At 38.9% G+C, this 26,781-nt stretch overlaps 1 protein-coding gene across 1 annotated transcript in view; it reads right to left on the bottom strand.

The window, feature by feature from the left end:
• Positions 1–969: 969 nt before the first annotated feature.
• The window catches only part of Enpp1 (ectonucleotide pyrophosphatase/phosphodiesterase 1), a 53,763-nt gene continuing 27,951 nt past the window's right edge, over positions 970–26,781 (bottom strand). Inside the window, exons 7-25 of the mRNA XM_051175406.1 lie at positions 26,454–26,533; positions 26,183–26,302; positions 25,493–25,602; positions 23,801–23,866; positions 23,094–23,166; positions 21,133–21,241; positions 19,576–19,707; positions 16,461–16,492; positions 15,837–15,964; positions 14,545–14,614; positions 13,511–13,598; positions 12,667–12,833; positions 10,743–10,794; positions 9,157–9,311; positions 7,763–7,892; positions 6,591–6,671; positions 5,705–5,837; positions 3,864–4,026; positions 970–1,395 (exon numbers count right to left, since the gene is read on the bottom strand). Of these exons, the coding sequence (XP_051031363.1) occupies positions 1,225–1,395; positions 3,864–4,026; positions 5,705–5,837; positions 6,591–6,671; positions 7,763–7,892; positions 9,157–9,311; positions 10,743–10,794; positions 12,667–12,833; positions 13,511–13,598; positions 14,545–14,614; positions 15,837–15,964; positions 16,461–16,492; positions 19,576–19,707; positions 21,133–21,241; positions 23,094–23,166; positions 23,801–23,866; positions 25,493–25,602; positions 26,183–26,302; positions 26,454–26,533 (2,060 nt within the window). The 3' untranslated portion in view covers positions 970–1,224. The remainder of the gene's footprint in view (positions 1,396–3,863; positions 4,027–5,704; positions 5,838–6,590; positions 6,672–7,762; positions 7,893–9,156; positions 9,312–10,742; positions 10,795–12,666; positions 12,834–13,510; positions 13,599–14,544; positions 14,615–15,836; positions 15,965–16,460; positions 16,493–19,575; positions 19,708–21,132; positions 21,242–23,093; positions 23,167–23,800; positions 23,867–25,492; positions 25,603–26,182; positions 26,303–26,453; positions 26,534–26,781) is intronic.

Below are 26,781 nucleotides of genomic sequence, written 5' to 3' on the forward strand. Positions count from 1 at the left end.
AAAATTCTCAGCAAATAGAAAAAAAATAACATTTTAGAAATACAATAGCTTATGTTTAAAACCAATTGGAAGGCTCAATAGCAGAATGGATAAAATAAAAGGCAAAATAAAAACAAACAAAACATTAGACACAATCACAGAAAATACTAAACCTGAACATGCAAAGAACAGATTGAAAAATACACATACAAGAGTTGAAGAGACTGTGAGCTAAAATAAAATGATGCTTTCTAAGTTGTTCAGTAAATTTCGGATACAAGTTTTATTATTTAAACATCTTTGTGGATGACACAAAGGCTGGTCACCCTATGAGAATCTATGAAAACCCTTGGTAGACTAATATACCAAAAGTGGACCCAGGAAACCTACAATTTAACATTCCCTTGCAAAATTCACAGGTTGGAACAAGGGCACAATTATTGCAGAGGAGAAATCAACCTCATTGTGTTTTTTTGTCATGGCTGCAGTGAGGATGCTAAATGATGGGTAACATACTCTTCGGATCCACAAAACCTCCAACCTAAGTGCTGAGCCAGGCAAAAGCCTTCTTCCTCCAGTGGGTCCCTTGTGTGGCGGAAAACACTCTTCTCAATGGAAAATGTCTCTTTGCAAATTCCAATGAGTTCAAGGCCAATTTTAAAAGGCCCAAGAGAACCACTTTCAGGGCTGTTTTCAATATCTGTTTATTTCTACTGAAGATAATGGGAAATTTTTTGTGTGTGTACAAATGTAGAATCAAATTTTTATAATAGATAGACTTGGCTTTAGGAGGAGACAGAAAAGACAGAAATGGAACCCTCAAAATTTTTAGTTAAACCTGAAATTCCAAGATAATTAATCCAGAACCATTTTCTATTTTTTTTTTTTTAATGTGGCATGGATTACCTCAGTTTTTTTACTTAGTTTTATTACAAATAATAAGATTCCAACATCATGTTCACTGCCCTGTCTCCTTGAAGAGAGTCCCAAGAGCACTTGCAGGTCTGAAGTGTCTTTACTCCCAGTGTGTTAATCACATACTTAATCCAGGAAATCTGCATGACACAGGATAGGAACATCCTCTGATGTGCTGAGTGTCACATGGCCCAGAATAGGCATCACAAAGGATTCCCAGTTTTAACTCCACTTGTCAGTTTCCAAACAATGCGAAAGTGTAGAAGAAGGTATAAAATATAAGATTCTCTCAAAAAGATTTATGGTGCTTTTTTTTTTTAATTAAAAAAATCAGTCTTCTTGGCTAAAGATTGGCAAATGTGTTTTCAACCTCAACAGGTCTGAGACTGATTCTTGCCGTTCATGGTAGAAGCTGAGTCCAGTGATGAGTTCGACATCTGTGACCCGAGCTCTGTGCAATATCAGTAACTCTTCAATCCATGTAGACTCCTGTTTCCCATACTGGGAGGTAGGACAATGAAGAAGTGTCACCAGAGATCATGCAGCTCACTTTCCCCAAAGGATCCCCTCCTCCCACTTCACTCACTAAGGGCCTTTGGGGCTGTGAGATGGTAAGCTATAGGATCCATGTTATGCATAATCCACACTTTTGAGTAGCATATTTTCCACTATCTACGACATACATGTCTGTTAAATTAGAAAGAGAGGAAACTGGGAACAGGTGGTTATAAACATTACACAAGTGTAAGAAAAATCATTCCAGGGAGCTTTAAAAATGCTGGAAAGCTGGGCAGTGGTGGTGCATGCCTTTAATTCCAGCACTCGGGAGGCAGAGGCAGGTGGCTCTCTGAGATCCAGGCCAGCCTGGTCTACAGAGAGAGTTCAGTGACAGCCAGAGCAATTACAAAGAGAAACCCTGTCTTGAAACACAAAAACTATACAAAACAAGAGCAAACAGAAAATGGGAACTATGTAGCATGGTAGAAAAGTAATGTGGGAAAAATGGATACAAGTTCTGCTTGTGTTGTCCTATTGGAAAATTACTTGACATGTGAATTTGTACCCCTTTACCCTATTTTTCTAGGGTGGTGTATTTATTTGAGTTTTTAAATTTATTTATTTTTAAATTTTATATGTACAGGTGTTCTGCCTACATGTATATTTGTGCACCACAGCAGACAAGATGGATGATCAGATCTGGAACTAAAGTTACAGATCATTGCTGGCTACCATGTGGGTGCTACAGTTCAATCCAAGGCCACTGGAAAAGGCACCAGTGTTCTTAACTATTGAGCCATCTTTCCTGGCTTCATGTTAGTCTGATTTTAAAGATCAAATATAAATTATGAGCAACTGTGTTACACAAACTCTAATTCCCATAGGAATATGTTATCTTTATGGCTGCTTGGAAATAAGGTTGGAAAACACATAAAATGCGATTTCTATAGAGAGTAAAGGCCTAGAAAATATGAGATCAGAAAAGATCCAAAAGAGGGTTTTCTGGGAAATAAAAATAGAGATCATCATGCTATAAGCATTTCTGAAAATGGCCATGGGAAAATGTCAAAGACATATATCAAAAAAGCTTATGGGCCAGTAAGATGGCTCGGCACTAAGGGCCCTTGCTGCCAAAGTTTAACCCCAAGGACAATGTCAGGGAAGGAAAGAACCAACTCCTGAAAGTTGTTCTCTGAGTCCCATATGGCATTTGAACACACACATGTGCATGCACACATTATAAATAAATGTAGTTGGGTTTTTTTGCTTTATTTTTGTTTTCGTTTTTCATGATGGGATTTTATTTTCTCTGTAGCTTTGGAGCCTGTCCTGGAACTCTCACTTTAGACCAGACTTTCCCCATAGAAAACAGATCAACAACTTCCCATTTCCCATTAATCTTCAACTGCCTAATAGTTGACCCTTACTCTGGCTTTGAGGGGAACAGCTAAATCTGTGAACTCAGCAGGAGGTTTCCATTTCTTCCAATATTCGTAGGAATGGAAAAAACATATGCATCGGGAGTCTGTTTCTTCTGGCTAAAGTTAGTCACTCCTTCAGAGGTGAAACTACTTGTGACATGCCAAAAAAAAAAAAAAAAAAAAAAAACAAAAAACCAACAACAACAACAATAACAAAAACTCTTTCTGGCTCAAATCCAACATTTAGAATCTTGTATGTATGTCACCATTGAAGAACTGGAATTTAAGAAGAGGGATTCAATGTTTAACTCATGTTACTCAATATCATTTTGGTGAATGGATAAATTGGCAGTGGGCTTTTTATTTTGGCAGGTTGGTGCAGAATGGACAACTGATATATTTAATGGCAATTTAATCTCTCAAGGAAAAGGAGTGATGAAGAACATAAACAATTGTTCCCCCCCCAAAAAAAATCACTGAAATGACAAATATGATAGGAAAGATTTTCATAATGACATTATATGTAGAAACTTATTTAAACGCTGTCTGACTAGAACTTTAAGATATTTATAATAGTGGAATTATAAGTCTAGTTTTGAAACCCAAGAAAATTCCTACCACAAATCAACCTAGACTTGAAGTTTCTGACCTGAGTTTTAATGTTTTTAAGGTCAAGGGGGGGGGGGGGTCCTTCTATAAAGATGCGTCATTTTCAAAGACTGATTTAAGGACCATTGAGATGGACTTGTCGCCAAGCTTGACAACCTGAGTTTCATCTCTGAATTCCACGTGGTGGAAGAAGAGGATAGACTTCTCACACATCCATAGGCCTCCACATGCATAATGCACCAAGGCAGGCATGCCCACAGATCACACACACACCATACATGCTATCTAAATAAATCATATAGTAAAAACACAAGGACCACATTTAACACCCATGCAATTCTAAAGCCCATGAACACTCAGGAGTTCTGTTTCTTCCAGAGTAATATAAGGCACAAGCACTTTACACGTCAGTGTGGGAGGGAGACAGGGAAGGCTACTTACAGTACAGCTCTCCATGTGATCAGGCCGATGAGGCAAGATGAAGGCTGAAACATCCAAGTCCATGCACTCTAAGGGAACCTCAGACGATTGTTTGCAACAGGTGAGCACAACGAAGAAGTGAGTGGGAATCAAGAGTTCTTGACTACGGATGACTTTGCTGTTTCTGTGAAGTATACAATATATATTTTCCTTAAGAAATAGCTATCTCCCTTTTAATAAGCACTTCAGTAGGACCTGATCTTAATGAAACACACATCTAAAATTCAAATTCAATTAAATAAGCATGTTGTAAGAAGTGAAATAATTATGATGTCTCAATATCCCAATCATGATGCTAGTAATTAGAGCATTCAAGTAACTTTTTTCTATTGAAATTGTTTTTTTCCATTTCTACCTAAAGAATATCCAGACAGTAAATATATATATACACACATATATATGTATATACAGATATATGCATATATACATACATACACCTATCTTTGAACACTTATAACCAATATTCTAACTCTAGATCAATATTGATGTTCCCTTGTCTGCCACACAGTTGCAGCGAATGAAACAAGGTCTTTTTTTCCAGTCCTTTCAGAGAGAACAAGATCTTTCCATCCCTTTGAATGAATTTCTATTTTTCCCCCAAACTTCAATTGAAAAAAAAAAAAAAGCCACAAAACCTAACTAACTACAGCCTGTGTTTAAGACCACACCCTCTGTTTTATCCCTTTGCTTATGTGTTGAGCATCTTTCAAGGCTTAAGATAGTGCTGTCACTATTTTCCAAACATGATTCTGTGTACAATCATAACATGTAAAATAGAATGAAAACAAGAGTCTGGCTAAAGCTGTGACTGGAAAGCATATAAGGGCTCTTCTACATGCTCTACAACATTGCTTACAGACCAACTACATAAAAACTTTCTGTCTCAATAAACAATTGAACTGGCTGGGTGTGGCAGCACATGCCTTTAATCCTAGCACTATGGACACAGAGACAGGTAGATCTCTGTGATTTCAAGGCTAGCCTGATCTACATGGTGAGTTCCAGGACAGCTAAAACTACATAGTGAAACCCTGTTTCAAAATAAACGAAAAACCCAAAATAGCAGACAGAGTGAAAAACTAGATATTTTATAAGCTGACATACTCCCAGATGTTTTGTTGTGGGACAATAAGAGAGTTCTTTGTGAGGGGCAAAATTTAATAGAGTCTTCAGGATCTGTCTTGTGGCTGTAGGAACAAGTTTTCTTTAGAAAATGCAGTTAAGTTATTGCTTCAATAAAGACCAACCAGGATAAGCATGTAGCTCAGTGACAGATCCTTGCCTCATTTGTGCAAGGTCCTGGGTTCGAACCATCTCCTATATGTCCTTATCTCGTAAGAATCAAAAGCACCAACCAGGTTCTAAAACATTCTCCCTTCTCATTTTACCAAATCATTTCCACTGACAGCTTCTTCAAGATGGTGGTTCCTTCCCTGCCATCCAATGGAGATGGCTCAATGCTGTGCTGTTAACTCAAGGGCATCAGACATGAGACACTACATTTTCATGTCCTTTCTCGTTTGTCTCCTCTGGACCTCTGTTGCTGGACCAGTACTGTTGTCAGGGTTAGCATTTACACCATGCTCATGAGCTGCTCTACTGAATCAGATGGAGGAGACATGACTTCTCACACCGAAAAAAGTATTTTGATTGAAAACCGACTAATATATCAAAATATATCACGGCTCCTGCACGATAAAAGTCTCCTATGAAAAAGTGACTTGGGCTATACAGAAAAGGGTCTGCTGACTAGATGGAAATCCCCCTCTACAACTACTTTTAAGAATGAAGTATGTCCTTACTGTTTCAGGGTCTCTAAGGAATCATAGCGTCCATCATAGTCAAAGTCAAACACAGGGCCACTGACAACATTGATACCGTTCCTTTCTTTGGCATACCTCGGCAGCAGGGTGTCATGGAGGTACTTCCATATAACTGGAAGAGAAGAGAAGGTGTTGGGGTTCCAAAAGAATGACAGACCACACTGCTGTGTGGGAGTGGCCGATGACATAAAGCAAAGCGAGTCCCCCTGACAACTAAGGGCAAGTTCAGGGTTGGCCTCAGTCTTATTGTCAAGCCCACATGACTTTTAGGTTTTGGAGGGGACTAAGGGACAAACACTGGATTCAACTCTATCTCCATATTTGGAAATATGTTCCTTAAGCTGTGGCGATGGTCATGTGTTACCATTAAGCTACAAAGCACCATAAATAATGATTCACTCACTACTGATATCTGAATCTGCCCTCTGAAAATATACATTGCTGTACACAAAAATCTAAATAATGATGTACTTAAAGTGGCATGTTCTGATATTCTATATCTTAAGTTTAAGTAGAAATGTGTATCCATTCTTTCAGGCATCAGGCCGTGAAGTAGTTAAGGATGCTATGAAATCTATTCATCTTAAAAATAAAAATAATTACACAAACTTAAATAAGGAAACCATACTGAAAGTCAATGTGTTAGCTTACTATATTCACTAGGTAAATTTTAGAGGGCATACCTTAAATTTTTTGCTGAAATAATGTTTATAACATTTAAATACAAAGCAAACATATACTAAACTCCTTTCAGAGTTAAACTTTGAAGAGTGTCCTTGACAAGTGCACATTTAATCAAAACAATAAATTCTATTACATATCAACTAAATCTATATATACTGAAACCATCTTTAAAGGGCTTTACCTTGAAAACTCTGATACATCGGTACTATATTAGAAGTAAGCAATGCTTCAGAATATATTCGATTTGAATTTTTATTTAGTCCTGTAAAGAAAAAAAAGATGAAAAAGACTTGTTCATACAGCACAGATAACATTTTTGCAATTTCTTGGGTGAAAAGAGGAGCAATTTTAAAAATTAGCTGAGTGTCACCCGAAGCCTGAGAAACCTGCCCAGATTCTAGGAGAAGGGAAACACAATATATTTGACCACATTCCTTAGAAAACTCAAAATTTAAACTCTTCTTTGTGCTGACCGTTTATCAGAGATGAAAATTAAAGTAAGAAAATTTTGAACCACACACTTTCAAACTTTACCCTTATTTATTTTATTTCAACTTGGAGAATACTGTGTTTACAGCCTTCTTAAACTTTTCTTAACAGTCAGAGGGAGTCAGCTCTGAAGTTCTAGCTTCAGCATGATACCTACCACCCTGAGAAAACAACCCAGAAGTCTGCCACACGAGGCTGCTTTGAGCCAGGATGTGCTGTCCTACAGGCCAATAGCCAAGGTTTGTCTGAACTAGAAGCTGAGGGCTTGGGCATCTGGGGCCTTTCCATGTTTGCCTTCTAAGGCTGGTTTTAAAGTCTCCTCATTACCAGACAAGTCTGCCACTTTAGAAATGGAGCTATTCCTTCGAAAGGGCTACTCTAGAAGCTCTGCAGCAATGGATGAGTACGCTATGAAAGTGCTACCTTCATGCGCTTCCCTCACCAGTCACCTTCATCCTAACATGTACCCCCTCCTAAACCCCAGACGCAGTCTTTCACGCCCCCTGAGTCTTCTACCTGAAATATTTGCACCGCCTCAATTATTCCCCCAAGGTTCAATGAATCAATCATACATTCAAGCCTTAAACCAATGTAATGATTTCCCAAATATGCTATTAATGTATGATTTTCACTACTATATAAAAAGGTTCTACTGCACAGTGCCCCAGGACATGTGGAAGGTATTTCTCACTAATTTATTTTATTACTTCCATTGGTGTTATCACTAATTTGATGCTGACACTCTGACCCAGGGACTCCCACAGTGAGTCACAGCCTCAGACCCATGAGATATATATATATGTTTGCAAAGAAAGAAGCTAAGTGAAGGGATAGCCAGAGGAACAGATGTGGGGAGGTACTTACTCGGTGGAGCGAGGAACCCATAACTTAGCTTAGAATTACTTTTATAAAACGAACATTTATGGATGGGCCTAAGAGGGATGCGAAGGTCCTGGTATAAACAGTTGGAAAATTCATCTGTGGAGAGATTGTCCTGAAGAACAAACAGTGAAAGGTCAGCAGGGACCAGACATGGGCAGAAAAGCAAAATGATGAACTAAAGGCAAACTGCATTGCCCGGGCCTGGATGGGGTCACAACCTTCTCCAGTTTCCCATTTGTCTATGAATGTTCTCTCACAAAAACATAAACACACTCTACAACAGTAAGGCTATCAATCCCCTAACTGCAAATATCATCTGCTGTGATGGTTTTATGTCTTATTTATACAGTGTTACATACTGTATGAGATAAAATGTTGATTTCTAGACGTTCTATGCCGTCTTCCATATCCAAAAACACAGCTTAAAGTTGCTGAGAGAGGGAGAAGAAGCCACTGAGAACCAAGGTGACCCCCCCCCCCGAAAGTCATGGTGAATGTGGCTTCCTAGAGCTTAGATTAAAAAACAAACCAATTCAAACTGAATCAATGGCCATCACAAATTAAGGCAATAAGTAGCAATAAATGCTGCTCACCAAATACGGTGAATGCCACATACTAAAAGGGGAAGAAAGAAACTAAAAGTAACCTTCAAAATTTTTAAAAAATACTCAAGAAACTTTTCAGAAAAGTGAATGTCTAGAAAAATAAACATCTTGACAGAAATGATATGCACATATACATACCCCCATCTTTCTCTTTAGGAGCCTCAAAGACCATTAACACTAAGTTCATTTACTAGGTCTAACAAATTCTGTCAATGGAGCTGTCTTCAATCCTTTAAGGGTATCTTTATGTCTTGCCAGCCACCCACAGTTCCTTTACCATTCTCCTCCCAGCTAAGCACCAGGGGGCCAGGGTGACTGACACAACAGCAGTCTTAGTCTGGGATATTTGCACAGGCTGTTTTCATGGCCTCACTATTCTGTTGTTAGTGGGAGCAGAGAGGGGAAGCGGATGCCTCCTGGTCTGGGCTGAGATCCTCAGGCAGAGGGGAGGCAGTGACAGGTCTGAGCTCTCAGGGCCTCCTTAGGTTTGGCCAGTTGAATACAATCCATGTACTCCATAGCCACGCATTTAGAAAAGAGTAATTGACACTGATGGCCAATCGGATTTTCTTAGATTATAAATCAAAGTCATGCGATATTAAAGATGAGGGTAAAAGAGGATAAAAGAAAATCAGCTACTGAGCAATTTATTCTGACTCTCAGATCCACAGAGAAAACAGCGGTAGACCTAAAACTTGTCTCTAACTTCCTGGAGCCTCTCTTCAGTACTCTCTTCACTCAGAAAGAGTCTAAGAGGTAACAGATACTTGCATTACTGAAGAAGGTGTAAGATGTCCAGAGGGGCATGAGGATGTCCTGGCTGTAGCCACTCATAAAGTGCTGCTGATAAAGAAGACAGAGGCTGTGTTTTTTCTGCAGAAACCGGGGCCTTCCATACGGCACAGTATCACTGCTGATGTCCTGTACTGAGTTACAAAGGGAAAACAAACCACACTTCATGTTATTTGGTACTATACAATGAAGCACTCATCCACCCTCTTCTCCTTTGAGGATTTTGAGAAGTGAGCTTTTAACCATAACAATGTCACAGAGACTGCAAAATGCAGAACCACACACAAATTTGAGTCCCTGAAACTTTGTTTCGTTACTGGCATATTAAGGTCTATCAAAGTATCACAAGAAGACGATACCTTGAATTACTAGAAATTCCAGTTAACCAGAACATACACTACAAGAAAACAAAAAATCTTTTTGAAATAGTCTCAGGTAGCCCAGGTTGGAATCAAAGTTAGTATGTAACCAAGGTTGACCTTGAACTTCTGACCCTCCTGCTTGTTCTCCTGAGTACTGGCTTTACAGGTGTATGGCACTGTGCTTAATTTTATGTGGTGCTGGAAAACTGAACTCAGAACTCCACGAATGCTGGCAAGCAATCTACTACCTACCAGCTGAACTACAAAAACCAGCCCCCTGAAATTCTTTAATGTTATCATCTACTCTTCACTAAATAATTAGCCAGTGAAGGAAACATATGTGGATACTGAGAAGGGAAACCCAAGAACAAGGGACTGAAATGATGACACTGTAGACAATGGCTACATAGCCTTTTCTAAGTGTCAGGTGCTTTGCAGAACTACCTTCATTTTCTCTCTCTCCTGTATCTCCTACACCCATGAAATAGGTCCTACACCTGTTCCACAGATGCGGCGACAACAGCTTGCAGGGAATAAATACTTTCCCCCATAGTGTTGCTCCTGAGCCCACAACCTAGCTGCAGCCAGGTCTGACATTGTCAATCTTACCATATATTGGGCATACCACCTTGGGCATAAAAGATTGCCCTAACCCCAACAGTTACAAGAGCATTTTCACACAGACCAGCTCAAGGCAGGATTAATGCAAAATTGACCATTTTGTTCCAGCAAGGAAAATAATATCAGTCAGGTCATTTAAAGATCAGGGTTTGCAATTTGAGCATCCAGGTCACAATTGTGTTATATTGCCTCTGTTGCCTATAAAACCATAACCCTCATTTAAAAATTATGAGGGAGTAACTGCAGATAGATAAATCAACCTATATTAAGGAGATGGGAATTTTCCAGGCATTTTAAATGGAACTCTAAACTTTCTTATAAACCTATTAAAAAAAAATTTCACACAAAACACTCTCAAAGGTTCAGAAAGAGAACCACGGGTGTCACAAAGCAGGGGTTACACCTTTCCAGTGAGAAATGGCATTCCTTTCATTGTGACTTACAAGCTAGACTGTCTGGCAACGAAAACTCTGTCCCTGTAAACAGCTCCCTCTTTCCTTCTTTCACTGGCCCCTTATGGAGACCCACCGCCACCAAGGGCAACTCTGATGCTTCTAAATTCCAGATCCAAGAGTAACTTACCATCTTCTGTGGTCAGATTAAACTCTTTCTCAAAGTCCACAACTGGCACAATCTAAGAGAGGTTCATAAAAATGATTTTTAAGGATTAAGAGAGATACATGCTTTAGTTCTTTCCTGTATCATTTCTATAGCATTAACTAACGCAAGAAAGAACAAAAACAACATTTACAAAGTATTGTAGAACTCAGAGCTTTTCCTTCTTCAACAGGAGAGTACCCACACCCACACCAGTTGCAACAGAACAAAATTATCTGTGGCCGTGGAAAACTATAAATCTGCTTTCCAGTTGTGATCTCTACTCTCAGTCTAAGTAAAAAAAAAAAAAAAAAAAAAAAGAGGAAGTGTAAAATCAACTCCATCTACTAGCTTTATGAATATTGCCCATTTGGTTCACAAATTACTGAATACTTTCACATTCTTACAACAACTAAGATGTTAACACTGTGACTAGGGCAGTCACAATGAATGAAAATGGGACATCCTATTATATGCACTTGAACAAAAGTCCCCCCCCCCAAATGCAGTACATTGGGCTGGCTGTTTTAGAGAAGGAACATTCAATAAGATGGGTTTACCCTGCTAGGGGGACCCTCTAGCACACAGGGAATCTGCTCATGTCAGCTCCTCTCAAATGGGACCTAACCCACAGACTTGAGTAAGAGGCACAGCAGGTGCAGCCCTTGTGGTTTTACCCCCATTTTTATTCTCATGGAAACCACAAGTGACATCAGTTATTCTGCAGATGAAGGGACAGGGTCAGATTGAGGGAGTCACCAGCCTGCAACCCACATAGCTAGACAGCCCAGGATCCAAAATTAGTCTAGTCCCTGTCCTCTAGATGGCTTGTATATTGTGGTCAGAAGTCTTCTTTGGAAGACAAATGGTATCAGTAATACATAGATAAAACTTTTAGCAATTCCCTTATTCCTTTGAAGGATCGAGATAGGGCTCTGTCTTGAACTATAAGGTGTGGCCAACATCAAGAAGTGTGGCTTGTAGGGCTGTTTTGTCCAGCTGTTTGGAATGTAGGATCAGCTTGTACTCTGTTTCAGGCGGTCTGGCGTGATCTAGCCATTTTAGTCTGGAAGGAATCTTTTCAGACTACAGCCAGGATATCTGAATCTTCTTCGAATCCCCCAAGACAGCGCCCCTTACCAGCAGGAAGTAGTTTGGAAAGAACGACGCCCAAATTCCCAAATATTGTGTATAAATGTTAGTTTTCATTTAATTGGACTGTTATATAAAAATTAAATAAAATTTAAAAAAAAAGAGCAGTTAGCCTAGGAAACGCCACAGGTGAGGGCAGAAAGAAGATTCTTTGGTTGTTCTAATGTTTTCAAGACTGTGAGCTTTACCTATAAATAAGCTGCACCTGCTTAAGCTTAACAAAAAAAAAAAAAGTGTGGCTTGAGAACAGAACACTCCCCTGGGGCACCAGGCCACTCACCTATCATCCCTCAGATCAGGACTTAGGCTGGCTCCCACAAGTCCCTTTACTCAGGGTCCTACTTCCAGTCAATGCCCTAAGTGTCATACACAAAATCCTTCGTGGCTATGGGTTGAGCTTTGCACTGCAACCTCCAGGATCACACTTGGGAGTTTCAGCTGTGTCTTATGACTTCAAGATATTAAAGATGCTATTCTGGTTATCAAAAAAAGCAGGAGGATCCTCTAGCATTTACCCTACCTGCCATGAAGTGATCACAACATCCAGAGATTAAAATAGCTAAAAATGCAAAAGCTAGATGGGGAGATGTCTAACAAATGGTCTGCATGTGTTTTTAGATTAAACAAACAAACATATAGATGCTTAATAATTGTGTTATATCCAACGTCTGCATCTTAATTTCATCATAGCTGTTTCTGTAGTACTTTACACACACACACACACACCAGTGTTATTAAGCATTGCAGCTAGACCTACCCAGGAGTCACACGTGCAGCCAAGATTACTGGATGTTGATTTGATTGGACACTGAGCCAGGGAGCTCTTTTCTTCAGGAAGATTTGCGTTGTAAACAGGATTCTTTAGAAGGTGATTAAGACTGCCATGACTTCCATTATTAGGAGCTGGGATCAAACCCAACAAATCTGCCAAGAGTTAATTAGAAGTTTCAAGATCAAACAAATTGATTTATACCATGAGTTTAATTTTGTTGTTTTAAGTCCAATGTATTTGATTCTGCTACTATTTAACTATAGTGAAGATAGAACATACTCAGCTTTGGGCTATAGCAACCTGTGGATATTTTGCCCACATAAGGATTTTTATTATTAATTAAAATTTGTATGTGTGTGTGCATGTGAATGCAGGTGACTTTGGAAGCCAGAGAAGGTGTCAGATCCACTACAGCTATCTGATGTGGTTCTTGGAACTTAACCTGAGTCAGAAGTCACAGATCAAGCAAGCCCTACTCATTGTGGATCTTCCTTCATGTCTGTTGACAGTGGTATCCATTCAACCAGCATAGATAGCAGAGACACCACACGTTCTGGAAACCCCAAATTCTTCAATGGTTCCCATCACTGCTGAGTCAAAAGTCATAACATTAAGCCTCAAGCTCTGAGTGTTTTACCATGTGCAGTGTAAATGGAACAGGCAAAGTCACCAGGCAGCATGCACTCCATAGGCTTCCCATATTCTCAGTCAGAACAAACACCATGGAAGAAACTAAGTATCTTCTCTCCCTGCACTAGCATGCCCACAGAGGTGCCAAGTGTGTGCCCTACTCCATTTGTCTTAGAAGAAATGTGTTGCTCACACTCACCACACATTAAGTTATAGACTTCAATATTTTCAAAGGAGTCAACCTCAGCGCCATGTCTGAAGGCAGGTCCATAGCCAATAAAGAGAGCCTGAATTCACCAGAAATGTTAAAGCTTATCAGTTTAGTTCAGTTATTCCTGTAGCTGATCAAAATTTTATGCTGTGTGCTTTGCACACACATATGACATACATACACACATATATGTATCTAATTGAAATGCCATGCCTAGTGGGCAGTTTTGGATATTTGAAGGCAAGGGATGTAATTATTTTACTAGACCCAAGATAAATGATAAATGGGTGTTTACTGGGGAACAATTATACAAAGAACCACAGGAGCATTTCTCTGCCCTTCCTACTGGATAGGCTGACCCAACACAAAGAGCACGAAAAGGAAAGCCACGCCTCAAGCTTCTTTCTTGCCACTTTCGTCTGCCTAAGGCCACGCCCAAGGGGGGTGTGGCCACAGTTACAAGTTCATGGCAAGACCGCTATATTGTTTTAGTTTTCATTGTATATATAACTTAAAGAGACCTATGTCTTCCTCTTTATTATAATCTTTGCCTTGATGATCAGAACAAAATAAAAGATGAAATAGCTTTTTTTACATCTATGAAATGATACAAACACCTTACCCTGCCCATATCACAGAGTGCTAAAGAGCTGATCAATATTACAACTAGATTCAGAAAAAATATTAAAGGGCCAGCAAATGCCAGGAGTTACCTCCTTTCAGACCATAATCGTGATAATCTCTCATCAATCCAATCACTGACTTTTACCATGAGCCAAATCCTCATAGAGCATAGATACATTTAAAATGACCATTGAACACATAGGAATGAGGTCAGTAAATCTCATGTCCATGGAAACAGGAATACAAACTATTAACAAATTCCTTAACTTCTCACAGAGAAAAAAATAGCTCAATTACTGTCTCATTATACGTCCACTCTGGGTTTTCACAACTTAGATTTCATTTATCTGGCTTTCCTCAGATCAATCCTATTGGTGGAATATAAAAGGTTTACTCACTTGCATATTTGAAAACAGGTTATCAGAGCCATGAAATCCACTTCCACAGTACTTCCTTTCTGATGGATTCCTACATTTTGACATGATATTACATTATGAATTATAATAAGTTAGTAATATAATTCTAGTTATTACACAAAACTTCAACCACACCACTGCTTTCATTCAGAAAGGACAAGTGGCTAGTTTTAAATTAACATAAACTAAATAAAACCATCTGCGTTTGAAACTCCTGAGTGTTATCCCTGATACTATATTGCTCAGAGCTGATTTGATCATGAAACAAAAGGCAGAGGTGACCAAACTTCAGCATAAAGATGAAAGGGGCTTGATAGGCTAACTGTGCAGTTGTGACCTCAACGAATGCCACTAATCTCCATTGTGTCAGGTTTCAACTTCTCCTGTAGGTCATTTGTAAAATCTCAATAATGATGAAGCTTACAATAATGCTCAGTAATGCTTACTGGAGGTTCTGGGGATTGAACCTTGAATATGGTAGGCAAACACTTTACCACTGAGCTATGTCCCTACCCTTCATATAGAGTTTTTATATAGTCACTATACACCAAACCTGAGGCTAATGATTGGCTTACCATGCATCTTCTAGACGAAACACCCAGCTCTCTAATACAGTGGAGAGGATGTGCTTGTGTTGATAGAACTGTGTTTCACTGTTAAGTACTGTTTGTCAGTGGCATTTGTCATCATTAAAGAATGGTTTTATGGATGAGTACCAAAAGATATAATGGTCAAGTTCTGAGACATGAACAATATTAATCATCCAGATTAGTGAGTACCCCAACAAGCTGAGGTTTCTTGATGGGTTGGTATAGGAAAATGAAAAAGAGCAGCTATGTGTAATGAAGACACTCACTTGTTAATAAAATGCTTTCACAACTGGCGGCCTTGGAAGGGCTGTTAGAAATGGCTCGTGTAAAAGAGACACAGTGGTAAGTGATAACACACTAATGTAGACCAACAGAAACAATGAACATAGATGTGATGTGAGCAGACTCTCAGGCAGAGCTGTTCACCTCTCCCCAGGAGATTCTAGCAACATCTGGAAACATTTCCGGCTGTCATAAGTAGGGAAGGAATGCTAAACACAAGTCCAGGGTCCTGCCAAATTTCCTATAATGAACTAAGCAGCACACAGAATTACCCAATTCAAAATGTTTGGAGTGTAAAGTTAGAGTAAAACATCCTACAGGGACTGTTAGAAAGGGGCCGATCTTCACCGTGGACGGATACTAGATCAGGCTGAGTATGCCCAGGATGTCTGCTGAACTTACAATGCAAGTTGCCACTGAGGGTCCAGATAGAATGTCAGCGGCTCGATCCTGTCACTTTTAGCGAAGTGCAAGCGCTTGGGTAAGAACTGTTTCAGGTAAGGCCTAAAGTGCTGGTTTGGCTCCAGGCACTGATGTCACAAAAGACAAAAAACAAAACAGAACTGTTATTCTCTTGTCAACTGGGGCAGACATTGAAAAATCTCTTACTGCAGATAGGCTTTACTCACAAACATTTATCTACCTGTCAGGGAGACATGGTGCTGGTAGGAAACTGAGGGTCCTTGCTAGCTACAGAATCTGAATGGTGGTTGAAGCTTTTATTGGGTATTATTATTACTACTGAACAAACATCCTAGGACTCTTGAAAGTGTCACTAGGTTACAGTGGACTTACAACTGACGTACTTATTTCACATGCCCTGTTAAATACAACTATAAAACATCTTTAATACTTAAAAAGTGTGTCAAATATGAAATAGAATAAATATAAAACTCAGCACTTGGACATAAGTATATTTTTAAAATAGATATTGGTATAAACCAAATGAGAACCAAGATTGTAAATGTGCAATATATTACCAAAAATAGCAGTAACTAAATAATAAAAAAAATTTAAGATACTCACAGAAAGATTTTTTGCGAGGCCTTCATAATTAACTGAAGGGACAAACAAAAGAATTAGTAGCTAATTATATACTAAAATTAAAAGTACAAATGATGCAAAATGTGCAATGTTATATTGTCACACTCAAACTCATCAGTGCAATACCAAAGCATATTTTTCTTTCCTTTTTTGAGAAAAGCGGGATCTCATGAATCCCAGGCTGGCCTCAAACTCACTAGGTAATGGGGGATGTCTTTGAACTTTTAATCCTCTGGCCACAACTCTAGGTCTACAGGCATTGCCTCCATGCACATTTCATGTGGTAGCAGGAATCAAACTCAGGGTTCCGTGAAGCTAAACAAGCTCTCTGCAAGGAGGGTTACATCACTAGCCCCAAAAGCTGATTCCAAATAGCTCATTCATTACATCACTGCATGGCCACTGGAAAGAATAGACAGATCCTTAGGTACCTCTCTGTAATGATGGCTAAGAAATGGTGTCACACTGGTACATAAAAAGGAAACTTAATGCATTATATATCTGCCCATTCATCTGTGCATCCATATGCTTGCCAATTCATCTATATATGCTTGTCTGTCTGTCTATACACTCATCTATCCAAATACCTATTTGTATATCCACCCATCTAAATCTATCACTACTTTACTGTGTAATAATAAAAATATATGTTTCAGATAGATTTCAGAAAATATTTAGGACACATTCCAAACATACCAAGTTATCTCCAGGGAGAAAGTATGAGTTGCGATGTAAAGAAGGAAATGACCTTTTGTTCTTTGCATATTTCACAATTCAATGACAATTCTAGAATTTTCTTTCTTTCTTTTTTTTGCATGTACTTGTCTTTTTTTAAATAATTTATTATTATTTCTTATTTTACATATCAATCCCAGTTCCCTCTCCCTCCTGTCCTCCCTCCCTCCCATGCCCCTGGCCCCCTCCCATCCCAGCCCCCACCACTCCACAGGGAGGGTGATGCCTTCCAGGAAGGATCAACAAAATCTGTCAAGTCATTTGGAGTAGGGACTAGGCCCTCCCTCCTGCCTCTAGGCTAAGGGAGTATGGCTTCATGGGGAATGTGCTAAAATTTTCAAATAAAAGAGACACAATGGAGAGGGCAAATAGATTGGTGTAAAAACTGAGTGATGGGAGATGTCATTCTGTAAATATGTTTCTCTTATTGGTTAATGAATAAAGCACTGTTGGCCATTAGAAAAGGAAGATAGGAGGGACAGTAAGGAGGAGTCAGCATGGAGAGACTGGAGAGAACAGAGGTCCAGGCCTACTCTCCAGTAAGATAAGACCACATGGAAATACATAGATTAATAGAAATAGGTTAAAATTAACACAGAGCTAGCCCATAAGAAACTAGTACCCAGCCAACAGCATTATATCAAATACAGAGCCTCGGTGTGTTATTTGGAGCTGGCGCCGTGGTGGGTCCAAACCGGCAGGGAAAACCTACTTGTAACAGCTGAGTGTAAAAGTTAAGTTCATCAGCATTTCCTAAAAACCTTTGTGCCACATATTAGAAACAGTCTAATTTTCTAAATTTTTCTTGACTTCTCTATTTAGTTCTACATAAACTTGTGAAAATTACTCAGACAAAAGAATCCCCATTGTATGTAGATAGATGAATTGATATACAGGTTTTGCTTTCATTTGGGAAATTTGGAGCCCTAACTGGACAAAGTGGTGGCTAAAGCTCAGCCACATGCTAAACACCACTCAGGAGTGTCAACCTATATGTTAATGTCAGTCACTCCATGCCGAATGTCATCCAGGAGTGTCAGTCTATATGTTAATATCAGTCACTTCGTGCTGAATGTCATTCAGGAGTGTCAGCCTATATGTTTTTCAGAAGGTCACAACACCCCTCAATATCCATGAGCAATGTCTCTACGGCCTTCCCAGAGATGCTAGTAACCTCAAATACCCAAATCCCCTACAAAATGATGTAGTTTTAGTATATAACTCACATTATCTTTCTGTATATTTTTAATCATCTCTGCATTACTTATAATGCCATGGATTGCCTTACAATGCGAGTGAACTGAAGCTAGCTATTAGACTATATAATGACAACAAAAATTATCTGCACATGATTAAAAGAGTCTCTTTCTTTTTTCTTTTTTTAACCCACAGTAGCTTGGGTCAAGAGACTTCCATGGACCTCTGGATAAAGTTGTATTACTTTTCCAAATTAAAAAGCAAAACAAAAATTCCTTGTTTTTTTTTTTAATACAAAGCCTTTGGTTTATATATATTTGCACAAATATTTTCTTGGAGTGAAATGTATTTTTCTTCACTAATATTCAACCATCTCTACTGAAATTCATTTCATCACAGAGTCCAAACCCAACCCAACTTTGATAATTTAAACACATTTACATTTTCCATTGCAAAACTAATTATATCAAAAAGATGAACAAAACCAAAGATGTAGATCAAAGGGGGCAGTAGATATAAAAGGCAGTTATGAAGTGAGCTTGATCTACAGAATAATAATATTTTTGTGTGTGCAGTTTTGTAGACCAGGCTAGCTTTGAACTCATAGAAATCTACCTGCTTCTGCCTCCCGAGTGCTGAGATTAAAGCATGCACCACCACTACCTGGCAATAAATACTTTAAGCATGCCTTGGCTGTTTGTGTTCCAATGTGGTCAGAAGAGAAGATGAAATTGCTTGATTTACTCTGTAAAAGATGCATGCTACCATCTTGGGAAATTGTTTAAGGAAATCATTTCTTAGTAAAGGAATTGATTGTCTAGAGAATGCATAATTTCTGGTGTATTCTTCTTCATAACATAATAACAGTCTAAAATGATGTGAATTATTTTAAAGGAATGTCACTCATTATCTAACCTTTAAATATATATCGCATTAGCAGTGTACAAAACTTAATAAATAAACCATAGATTATAATATGAAATATCAAATAATGTTTAGCCCAAGAATATAAAAGTGGTTAAGTTACCTTCACCCTGATAAGACTCACTGAAGTACAGAATACATGGTGAGGAGTAAATCAGGCTTTACTTTGGCTAACATACACTGATGTAGAGGAATGTACTTTCTCTAGCACTATCTGAAGCTAGCAAACAGCTTCACTCACATGAATAATATTTCTCTGGAACGTCAGTGGGTCTCAGTCGAGCAGCAGGCCCATAGACAACTTTAACATTGTTCACATCCCCCAAGTACTCATTCAGGTACACATACTTCTTACAGCTGCCTTGTTCCATGCCTGGGGGAAATAAGCCACACAACATATTGAAAATTGACTACAGAAAACAACAAATAAAGCGTAATTTCTTTCACTTGAAGAATTTGTTTTTGTTTCTTTGTGGTTATTGTTGTTGTTCTTGTTTTGCTTTTTGTTTTCTGAGACAAGGTCACTCTATGTAGTCTAGAACTCATTACATAGACTCGACTGGCCTCAATCTCACAGAGCCCTGCCTGCCTTGGCCACATAATACTTCCAGAATTGAATTGATTATGTACACACATAGGTACTCATGATAGATGAACATCTGATAAAACACAAAATGTCAGCTAGATGCACAACTTTGTATTTTTCACTATATCTCTCTTTTTAAAAATATTTATTATTTTTAATTATGTGTATGTGTGCCTATATGTGTATATATACCACAAGTGTGTACAGGAAGCCAGAGAATACAGATCCCTTGAACTAGTTACATGTGGTTATGAGCCTCCTGATGTGGGTGCTGGGAATTGAAGCCAGGTCCTCTGCGGGAGCAGTTAACAATCTTAATCCCTGAGTCATCTCTCCAGACTTTTGATATCCTTTCCTGTTCCTTCATCCCCAAACTTGGCACTTAACTGTGTGTTCCTTCTTACTGATGAATTATTATATCACCATGAATGTAAACTAGGATGTCCCACCACATTTGAAGAGGGCAATTTATCCCAAATCACCTCATATTAAACAGGAGTATATTCCTGAAGCATGAAATCCCTGAGCATACAATATGTTATGCTTCCTAAGATGGCTATCTACAACAATTTCTGAAGCAAAAACAAGTGATATTAACAAAAGAAAACAGAAAAAAAACCCAGTTCCTACTTTCTTACATGAATGGTATTATGAAATCCCAAAGCTGTATATAATTATGTATCATAAAAATTGCATTCCAGGGACTAACCCTGCTCAGAACCCATGATGGAAGGAGAGACTGGCCCCCAAAAGTTGTCCTCTGCCCCCACAAGCATGCATGCAAACAATTAAATTAAATAATAAATAATAATCAATAAACTATATCGTGAAAAACAGAAATAAAATTAATATGTACCACCTCCAAATTCCAATTTATCATGCTAAAACAAATTGAAGAAATACATAAGAATGTTTCCCAGTTAAAGCTAAATTATAGTTACCCAAATTTAATACTGGAGGTTATTAACACTTTATAGTGATGTAGAATTTTATGAAACCAAAAATTAGATAGGTGTGTTCACAAGTTTCTTTAATTTTATGTGTTGCTTATACTTTATATTTAATGCATTTTCCCTGAAAGTATCCAAAAGAAACCACGTTAAAAAAAAAAAATCTTATGTATAACACCCAGTAAAATAAACAAAAATCAACCAAGCCAAATTTCTCAAAACAGTGTTTAATCTAGAGAGTAACTGAATGAATTCAGATTACCATGGTCTGAGATGAGGATGAGGTTCAGGCACTTATCCAAGCTCAGGTCCTTCAAGCCATCCATCAGCATGCCAACCATTCGGTCAACCTTCTGTAGGGCCTTGATGACCTAGGAATGGGAAGCAGCCTTGTGTGATGCGCTGCACGCACACTAATGCAATTTCTACACATTCACAGTCTACTCAGAGGAAGGAAGGGAAGGAGGAAGGAGGGAGAGGGGGAAGAGTGAAATAATAGCAGTCAATAACTGAAATAATAAAAACCACACTGGCTGCCTGGTCAACTGTCCAAAGCACAGCAATAACCATGAGAAGAAACAGTGAGTTCCTCTAGACCTACTGTGATATGGCCAAGTTCTGGCCACATTTCTTCATAACTCTGTCTCTAGCAAGGAGCATGTCTGCCTTTTACTGATGACAGAGTCGAAGCAAGGGATGGTGAGGCTGCTCGATGCTGTGGACCTGCAGGACACATATTCTGGTGGAAAGACTACAAAGGACAAAAATAGTCCTGGCCGAGGAGCACTTTCCCTCCCTTTTGCCGGACACCAAAGCAACACAAAATAGTTTGCAAAGGGTTCAAATCCATGCCAGACACAGGGCCAGAAAAACAAGGAAAGATGGTCTATTCAATAGTTCAAGTTCCTATCCCTATTATTACATTCAATAATATTGCATTTAGACCAAGGAGCACAGATAGGGCTACCCAAAACAGAGCTCACGGTAGACGTGCCAAGCCAGTGGTACGAACCATAAAAAAAGACTCACAAACTATCCAGCCTAGGTCACTTGGGCAGGGAACTAGCATGAATTTGGCAGTACAGGATTTGCAGTCTGTCTTCTAGACTCAAAGGAGGCAATAGATATTTAGACAACACCCTCTTTTCCTCTTGTTATGCCCAACAGGATTCCAAGGTTCTGAGTCCTACGCATGTCTTAGGCTATAGATAAGAATTCATGTGTCAGCGGGGAGCATGGGAAGGTGGGAGAGAGAACTGGGATTGATATGTAAAATAAGAAAGGAAAAAAAAAAAGAATTCATGTATCAGAAGGAAACAGAACAAGCAAGCACAGATAAGCTCAAGTCACTTGGTTGCCAATGCTTCCTGCACTCCAGGGTACACAAATGCCACATCATGATAAGCACATGCCACATCATGATATGCAAATGCCATGTGATGTGAGCTCTGAAAGCAGTTAAGTGCTACTTTAAACTACCATGAATGTCGCCAGAACCTGGCTAAGTTCCTAAACCATGGCTGGTCACAAGACACAAGATATTTACTGCCTAGGCTACAGGTTCCCATCTCTAGTGTCACAGTAACTACCATAAACAATGTTGTTTGCCTGGTTCTGTACTTTCGATAGCATCTTCCATCCTTTCAAGTCCTAGCTGTTAGAAAGAAGCATTGCTCTCATGCAGGGTAGGGTCTCCAAAGAAGAGGTTGTTTCTGCCATGAGGCTCGCTACCTTCCATTTCCATAGACATTTGGAGTCGTGAATACTGAAAAGACTTCTCCAAGAGCACTCAAGTTGGAAGGCAAAGAAAGAGGATATGGCGTGGAGAAAAGATTTTGAATTGAAAAGCCAGGTGGTAGCAATGGTGCACGACTTTGATTCCAGTACTCAGGAGGGAGAGGCAGGCAGACATCTGAGTCCAAGGCCAGCCTGGTCTACAGATCGAGTTCCAGGACAGCCAGGGCTACATAGAGAAACCCTGTCTTGAAAAAAGAAATCAGAATTGAAAATACACATTTAGTTCAACAGTTCCATTGAGCATTGTAAAAATGTAAGCAATTCCAGTTCTCTCGGCTCTTGTTTTGTTTAAATTGTTCTTTTTGGTTCCATTATCTACAGCATTTTACTTTCCAGAAATCATAGTACCTTACAGAATGTTCTAGAAGCCCATTCCAAGGGCATAAGCTTAATGAGGAAAGTATATACAGATAAGAATGAACTTACCTCACTGCTGACAGGTCCGTGTGAATGCCCTGAGGAATCGGGTTCTTCTAAATACAGAGTGTAAAAGTGTGGTCTAAATCAAACAGTATCAAAATGTAATATTTTACGAACACATTGAAAAACAGAATGGAAAGAATAATTCAACAGTTGATTCTGATTAAAAATCCTACAGCACTGGGGTTACATTACTAAAATTCTGAGGAATTATTTACAAGCGTGGGATTCTTCAAAATGAAGCTATACTTCTTCAGTTTCTTTGGATATAAGACACCAGGACAAGGACTAGAGAGATGGCTCAGGGGTTAAGAGACTGGTTATTCTTCCAGAGGACCAGAGTTCAATTTCCACCACCCACATGACAGATCAGAACTGTCTATAAATCCAGTTGCAGGGGGTCTGACAACATCACACAGGTATGTAGGCAAAATACCAATGCACATAAAATAAACTATTTTGGCTGGGGAGTGGTGGCACGTGCCTTTAATCCCAGCACTCAAGAGGCAGAGGCAGGCAGATCTCCATGAATTCGAGGCCAGCCTGGTCTGCAGAGCTAGCTCCAAGACATCCAGGGCTACACAAAGAAACCCTGTCTATGGGGGTGAAAAAAAAAAGACATTGGAGCAAACAGCATTTTTGTTATTGTCAGTTTATTAGAAGCACACATCTATAAAACAAAGGAGCCTTTGTCCCAGACACTGTCTACATACCTTTCATAGCTAGGAAGCTGAAGCCACTTAAGAACAGCTAAAATTCTTTCTTCAAATGGCACTGACCTATAATTAAACATAAGCCAATGTAAACAAAACTACAATAACTCTGTGTCATACATAAATACTTTTCTCATTGGAAATAATATTAAGTGTAAGCAAAAGAAGCCCAACACCTATTGCATTTGAAATTATTTGAGATTTATTTGCCATCCTGTGATTCCAGTGCTCAAGAAACTAATGCAGAAACAATGTAGTTTGAGGTCAGGCTGAACTACATAGAAAGACCCTGCCCCACAGACGCCCCTCCCCAAAAAGGGTTATTTTCAAACTTAAATTTGCTTTTCGAATGAAGACAAGAATTTAACTTTATGTCAAAAAATGTTATAATTGGGTTTTGGAAAATGCTTCTTGTCTTCTTTTGAGGTACCATAGATTCAGTTGAAAACAGTTAGTGTCACATGAAGAGCTAAAGCCTAGAGGACTCACTCACTGGTAACTGGACGCAGATACCGGGAGGACAGGTAACAGTGGGCAACTTTCCTTCAGTGAAATTAGTTCTGCTTCCTCTGAGCCCTGAGTTTTACTAACACAGTCCACCGTTCTCCCCAACCCCCACACAAATCCCCTGTGATCTTTACTACATCTTGGAAACCTAGTCTACTCCTCACTAATCTGCAGACTCACCCAGGCTCTTGTGAAGATCAGACCTCATTTGCAATCTCAATCTAAGAGATGAAAAGCAAGGCAAACTATAAAAGAGAAACAGAACACTCTCTGCTTCTGTGAACCGTAGAGACCATACAGTAGCTTGAGATGACCAAAGAAATACCATCCTTTCCTAGCCTGGGATCTGTGAACATTTTTGACACTCTTGGGTATACTGTATTGTTGTTTCATCACAAATTTCAAGAGTATAAAACTATTTTAGGAGTTTTGCTAAAAATCAAAGAAAGAAAGTCTTCCTTAGAACGTCTGTATGAGTTTGAAAATCAGAGAGGCTATGCTAATAGCCCTTATATTAGACAATAAATATATTGAAGTAATTTAGGAATGGAAATACGAAATTCAGCTATCTTCTTTTAAACAATGTTCCAGAGTCCATCAGAAGCAGCTCCTACCTATGTAAGCTTCAATAATCCATCCTCTCCTTGTCTTGTTCTTTTGCTTCCTAGAGTTAAAACATATAGTGCCTCTGCTTGGAACCCTTTCTCCTGTGACTCTCTCTCTCTCTCCCTCTCAACCCCACCCCCTCTCCCTCCTTCCTTCTGTTTTTTGTTATATATATATATATATATATATATATATATATATATATATATATATATATATATATGCTTTGTTTGAAACAGACTGAGTGTGAAACTCAGGATGCCTCGTTCACATAGGCTGGCCTTGATCCCACTCTGCAACCTAGGCTGGCTTGGAACTCAGCCATCCTGCCTCTGTGCCTAACTACTTGAATTACAAAGTCTTGTACCAACGTGCCCAGTATTACCGCATTTTCTAAAATCACTGCCCAAGGATTTGAACACATTTTATCTGTGTTTCTACAAAATGCTGGCCTGATTTTACGTTTTTTTTTTTTTTTTTTTTTTTTTTTTTTTAAGTCCTTATCCTAAAGACCTTTACTGCAGTGTCATTCAAATGTTGGAACTCAGGACAAAATAAAAGGAATACCTCTATACCTACCCATTATACACTTTGTAGATATCTGGAAGAATTCCATCAATTTCCACATCTGATCCTGGCCAGAAATATGTGGCAGACTTAACCTGCTGACGATGAGCTGTGACCCAAATCTGGGGAAGTGAGGAGATAATGAAGACATTAACTTCTGAAGAGACAGAGAGCATTATCAATGCGTTCTTCTCTGATGATGCAATGTTTTCAAGGTCAAGAAGCTCCAGCCGTTAGATTACAATAACCATGCATATGACCTATAGTATCAAACCATAGCAGTTAATGTTTCTATTGCCACATTATTTAACAAAAATTAAATAATTGAAAAGCTGAAAATATGAACTACACTCATTTGATCATTATGCTACATCAAATTATTACACTATGCACCATCAGTCAAACAACTAGTACCAGAAGAAAGAGGACTCAAGCTAGAAAGAAGAAAGAAGGAAGGAAAGGAAGAAAGAGAGAAAGACAGACAGACAATAAAACCCAAATCTATCTTTGAAGTTCACTGCTCTTAAACTACGCAATCACACATACACATGGAGTGTCAACATTGGCCTGCACTAGAAGGGAGGCTAGAGGCGCAGGGAGATCACATAGGTTGCTAAAATTCCTAGGGTATCAGTTTATTTTCCTCTGATTTAAACAAGTAAGATTACCAAACAATTTCAGTAGCCACAATAAGCAGCTTACCGGCTGTCCTTTGTACCACAAAGGGTTGAATTTCTCTTTACTTTTAAGTGAGAAAGAAGCATTCATTTGGGGGTCATACATCTTGTTGTCTATTATGCCATGGGATTCTGGATAAAGTCCCTAAGGAAAGATGGAATGCAGATTATAGCTCACATTGCAAAACAAATTATTTCATTATGATCCCGCTGAGCTGAAGTTGACTAATTCTCTTGAACAATGCTTCAATTACATTCTCCTGATACGAACACAAAAAGTTGAAATGCCTACTCACTGTGACGATGCTGTAATGATTGGGAAACGTTTTTGTAGGGTACACAGGCCTCATGTTTTTAGTGTATGTTCCACAGTTTTCTAGACAGAAAAAAAAAAAAAAGCAGACATTGCTATTAGGCATATCATATGAAGTAATTATCCCAGGATGCAGAGTAAGCAGCCCATCAAAATTCAGAGCAAATAAAAAGTAACACAATTCTACAAGGAGAAAAATGTATTATTTATTTCTCTCTCTTCCCCTCACTTCCATGTGCCCAGGCTGGTACCAAGTTTGGTGGTTTGGTATATAGCAAAGGAGAATTTGAACTTCTCATCTTGTTCCACCC

This window comes from Phodopus roborovskii, unplaced genomic scaffold (assembly GCF_943737965.1).
Source record: "Phodopus roborovskii unplaced genomic scaffold, PHOROB, whole genome shotgun sequence".
In the NCBI taxonomy this organism is placed as follows: Eukaryota; Metazoa; Chordata; class Mammalia; order Rodentia; family Cricetidae; genus Phodopus; species Phodopus roborovskii.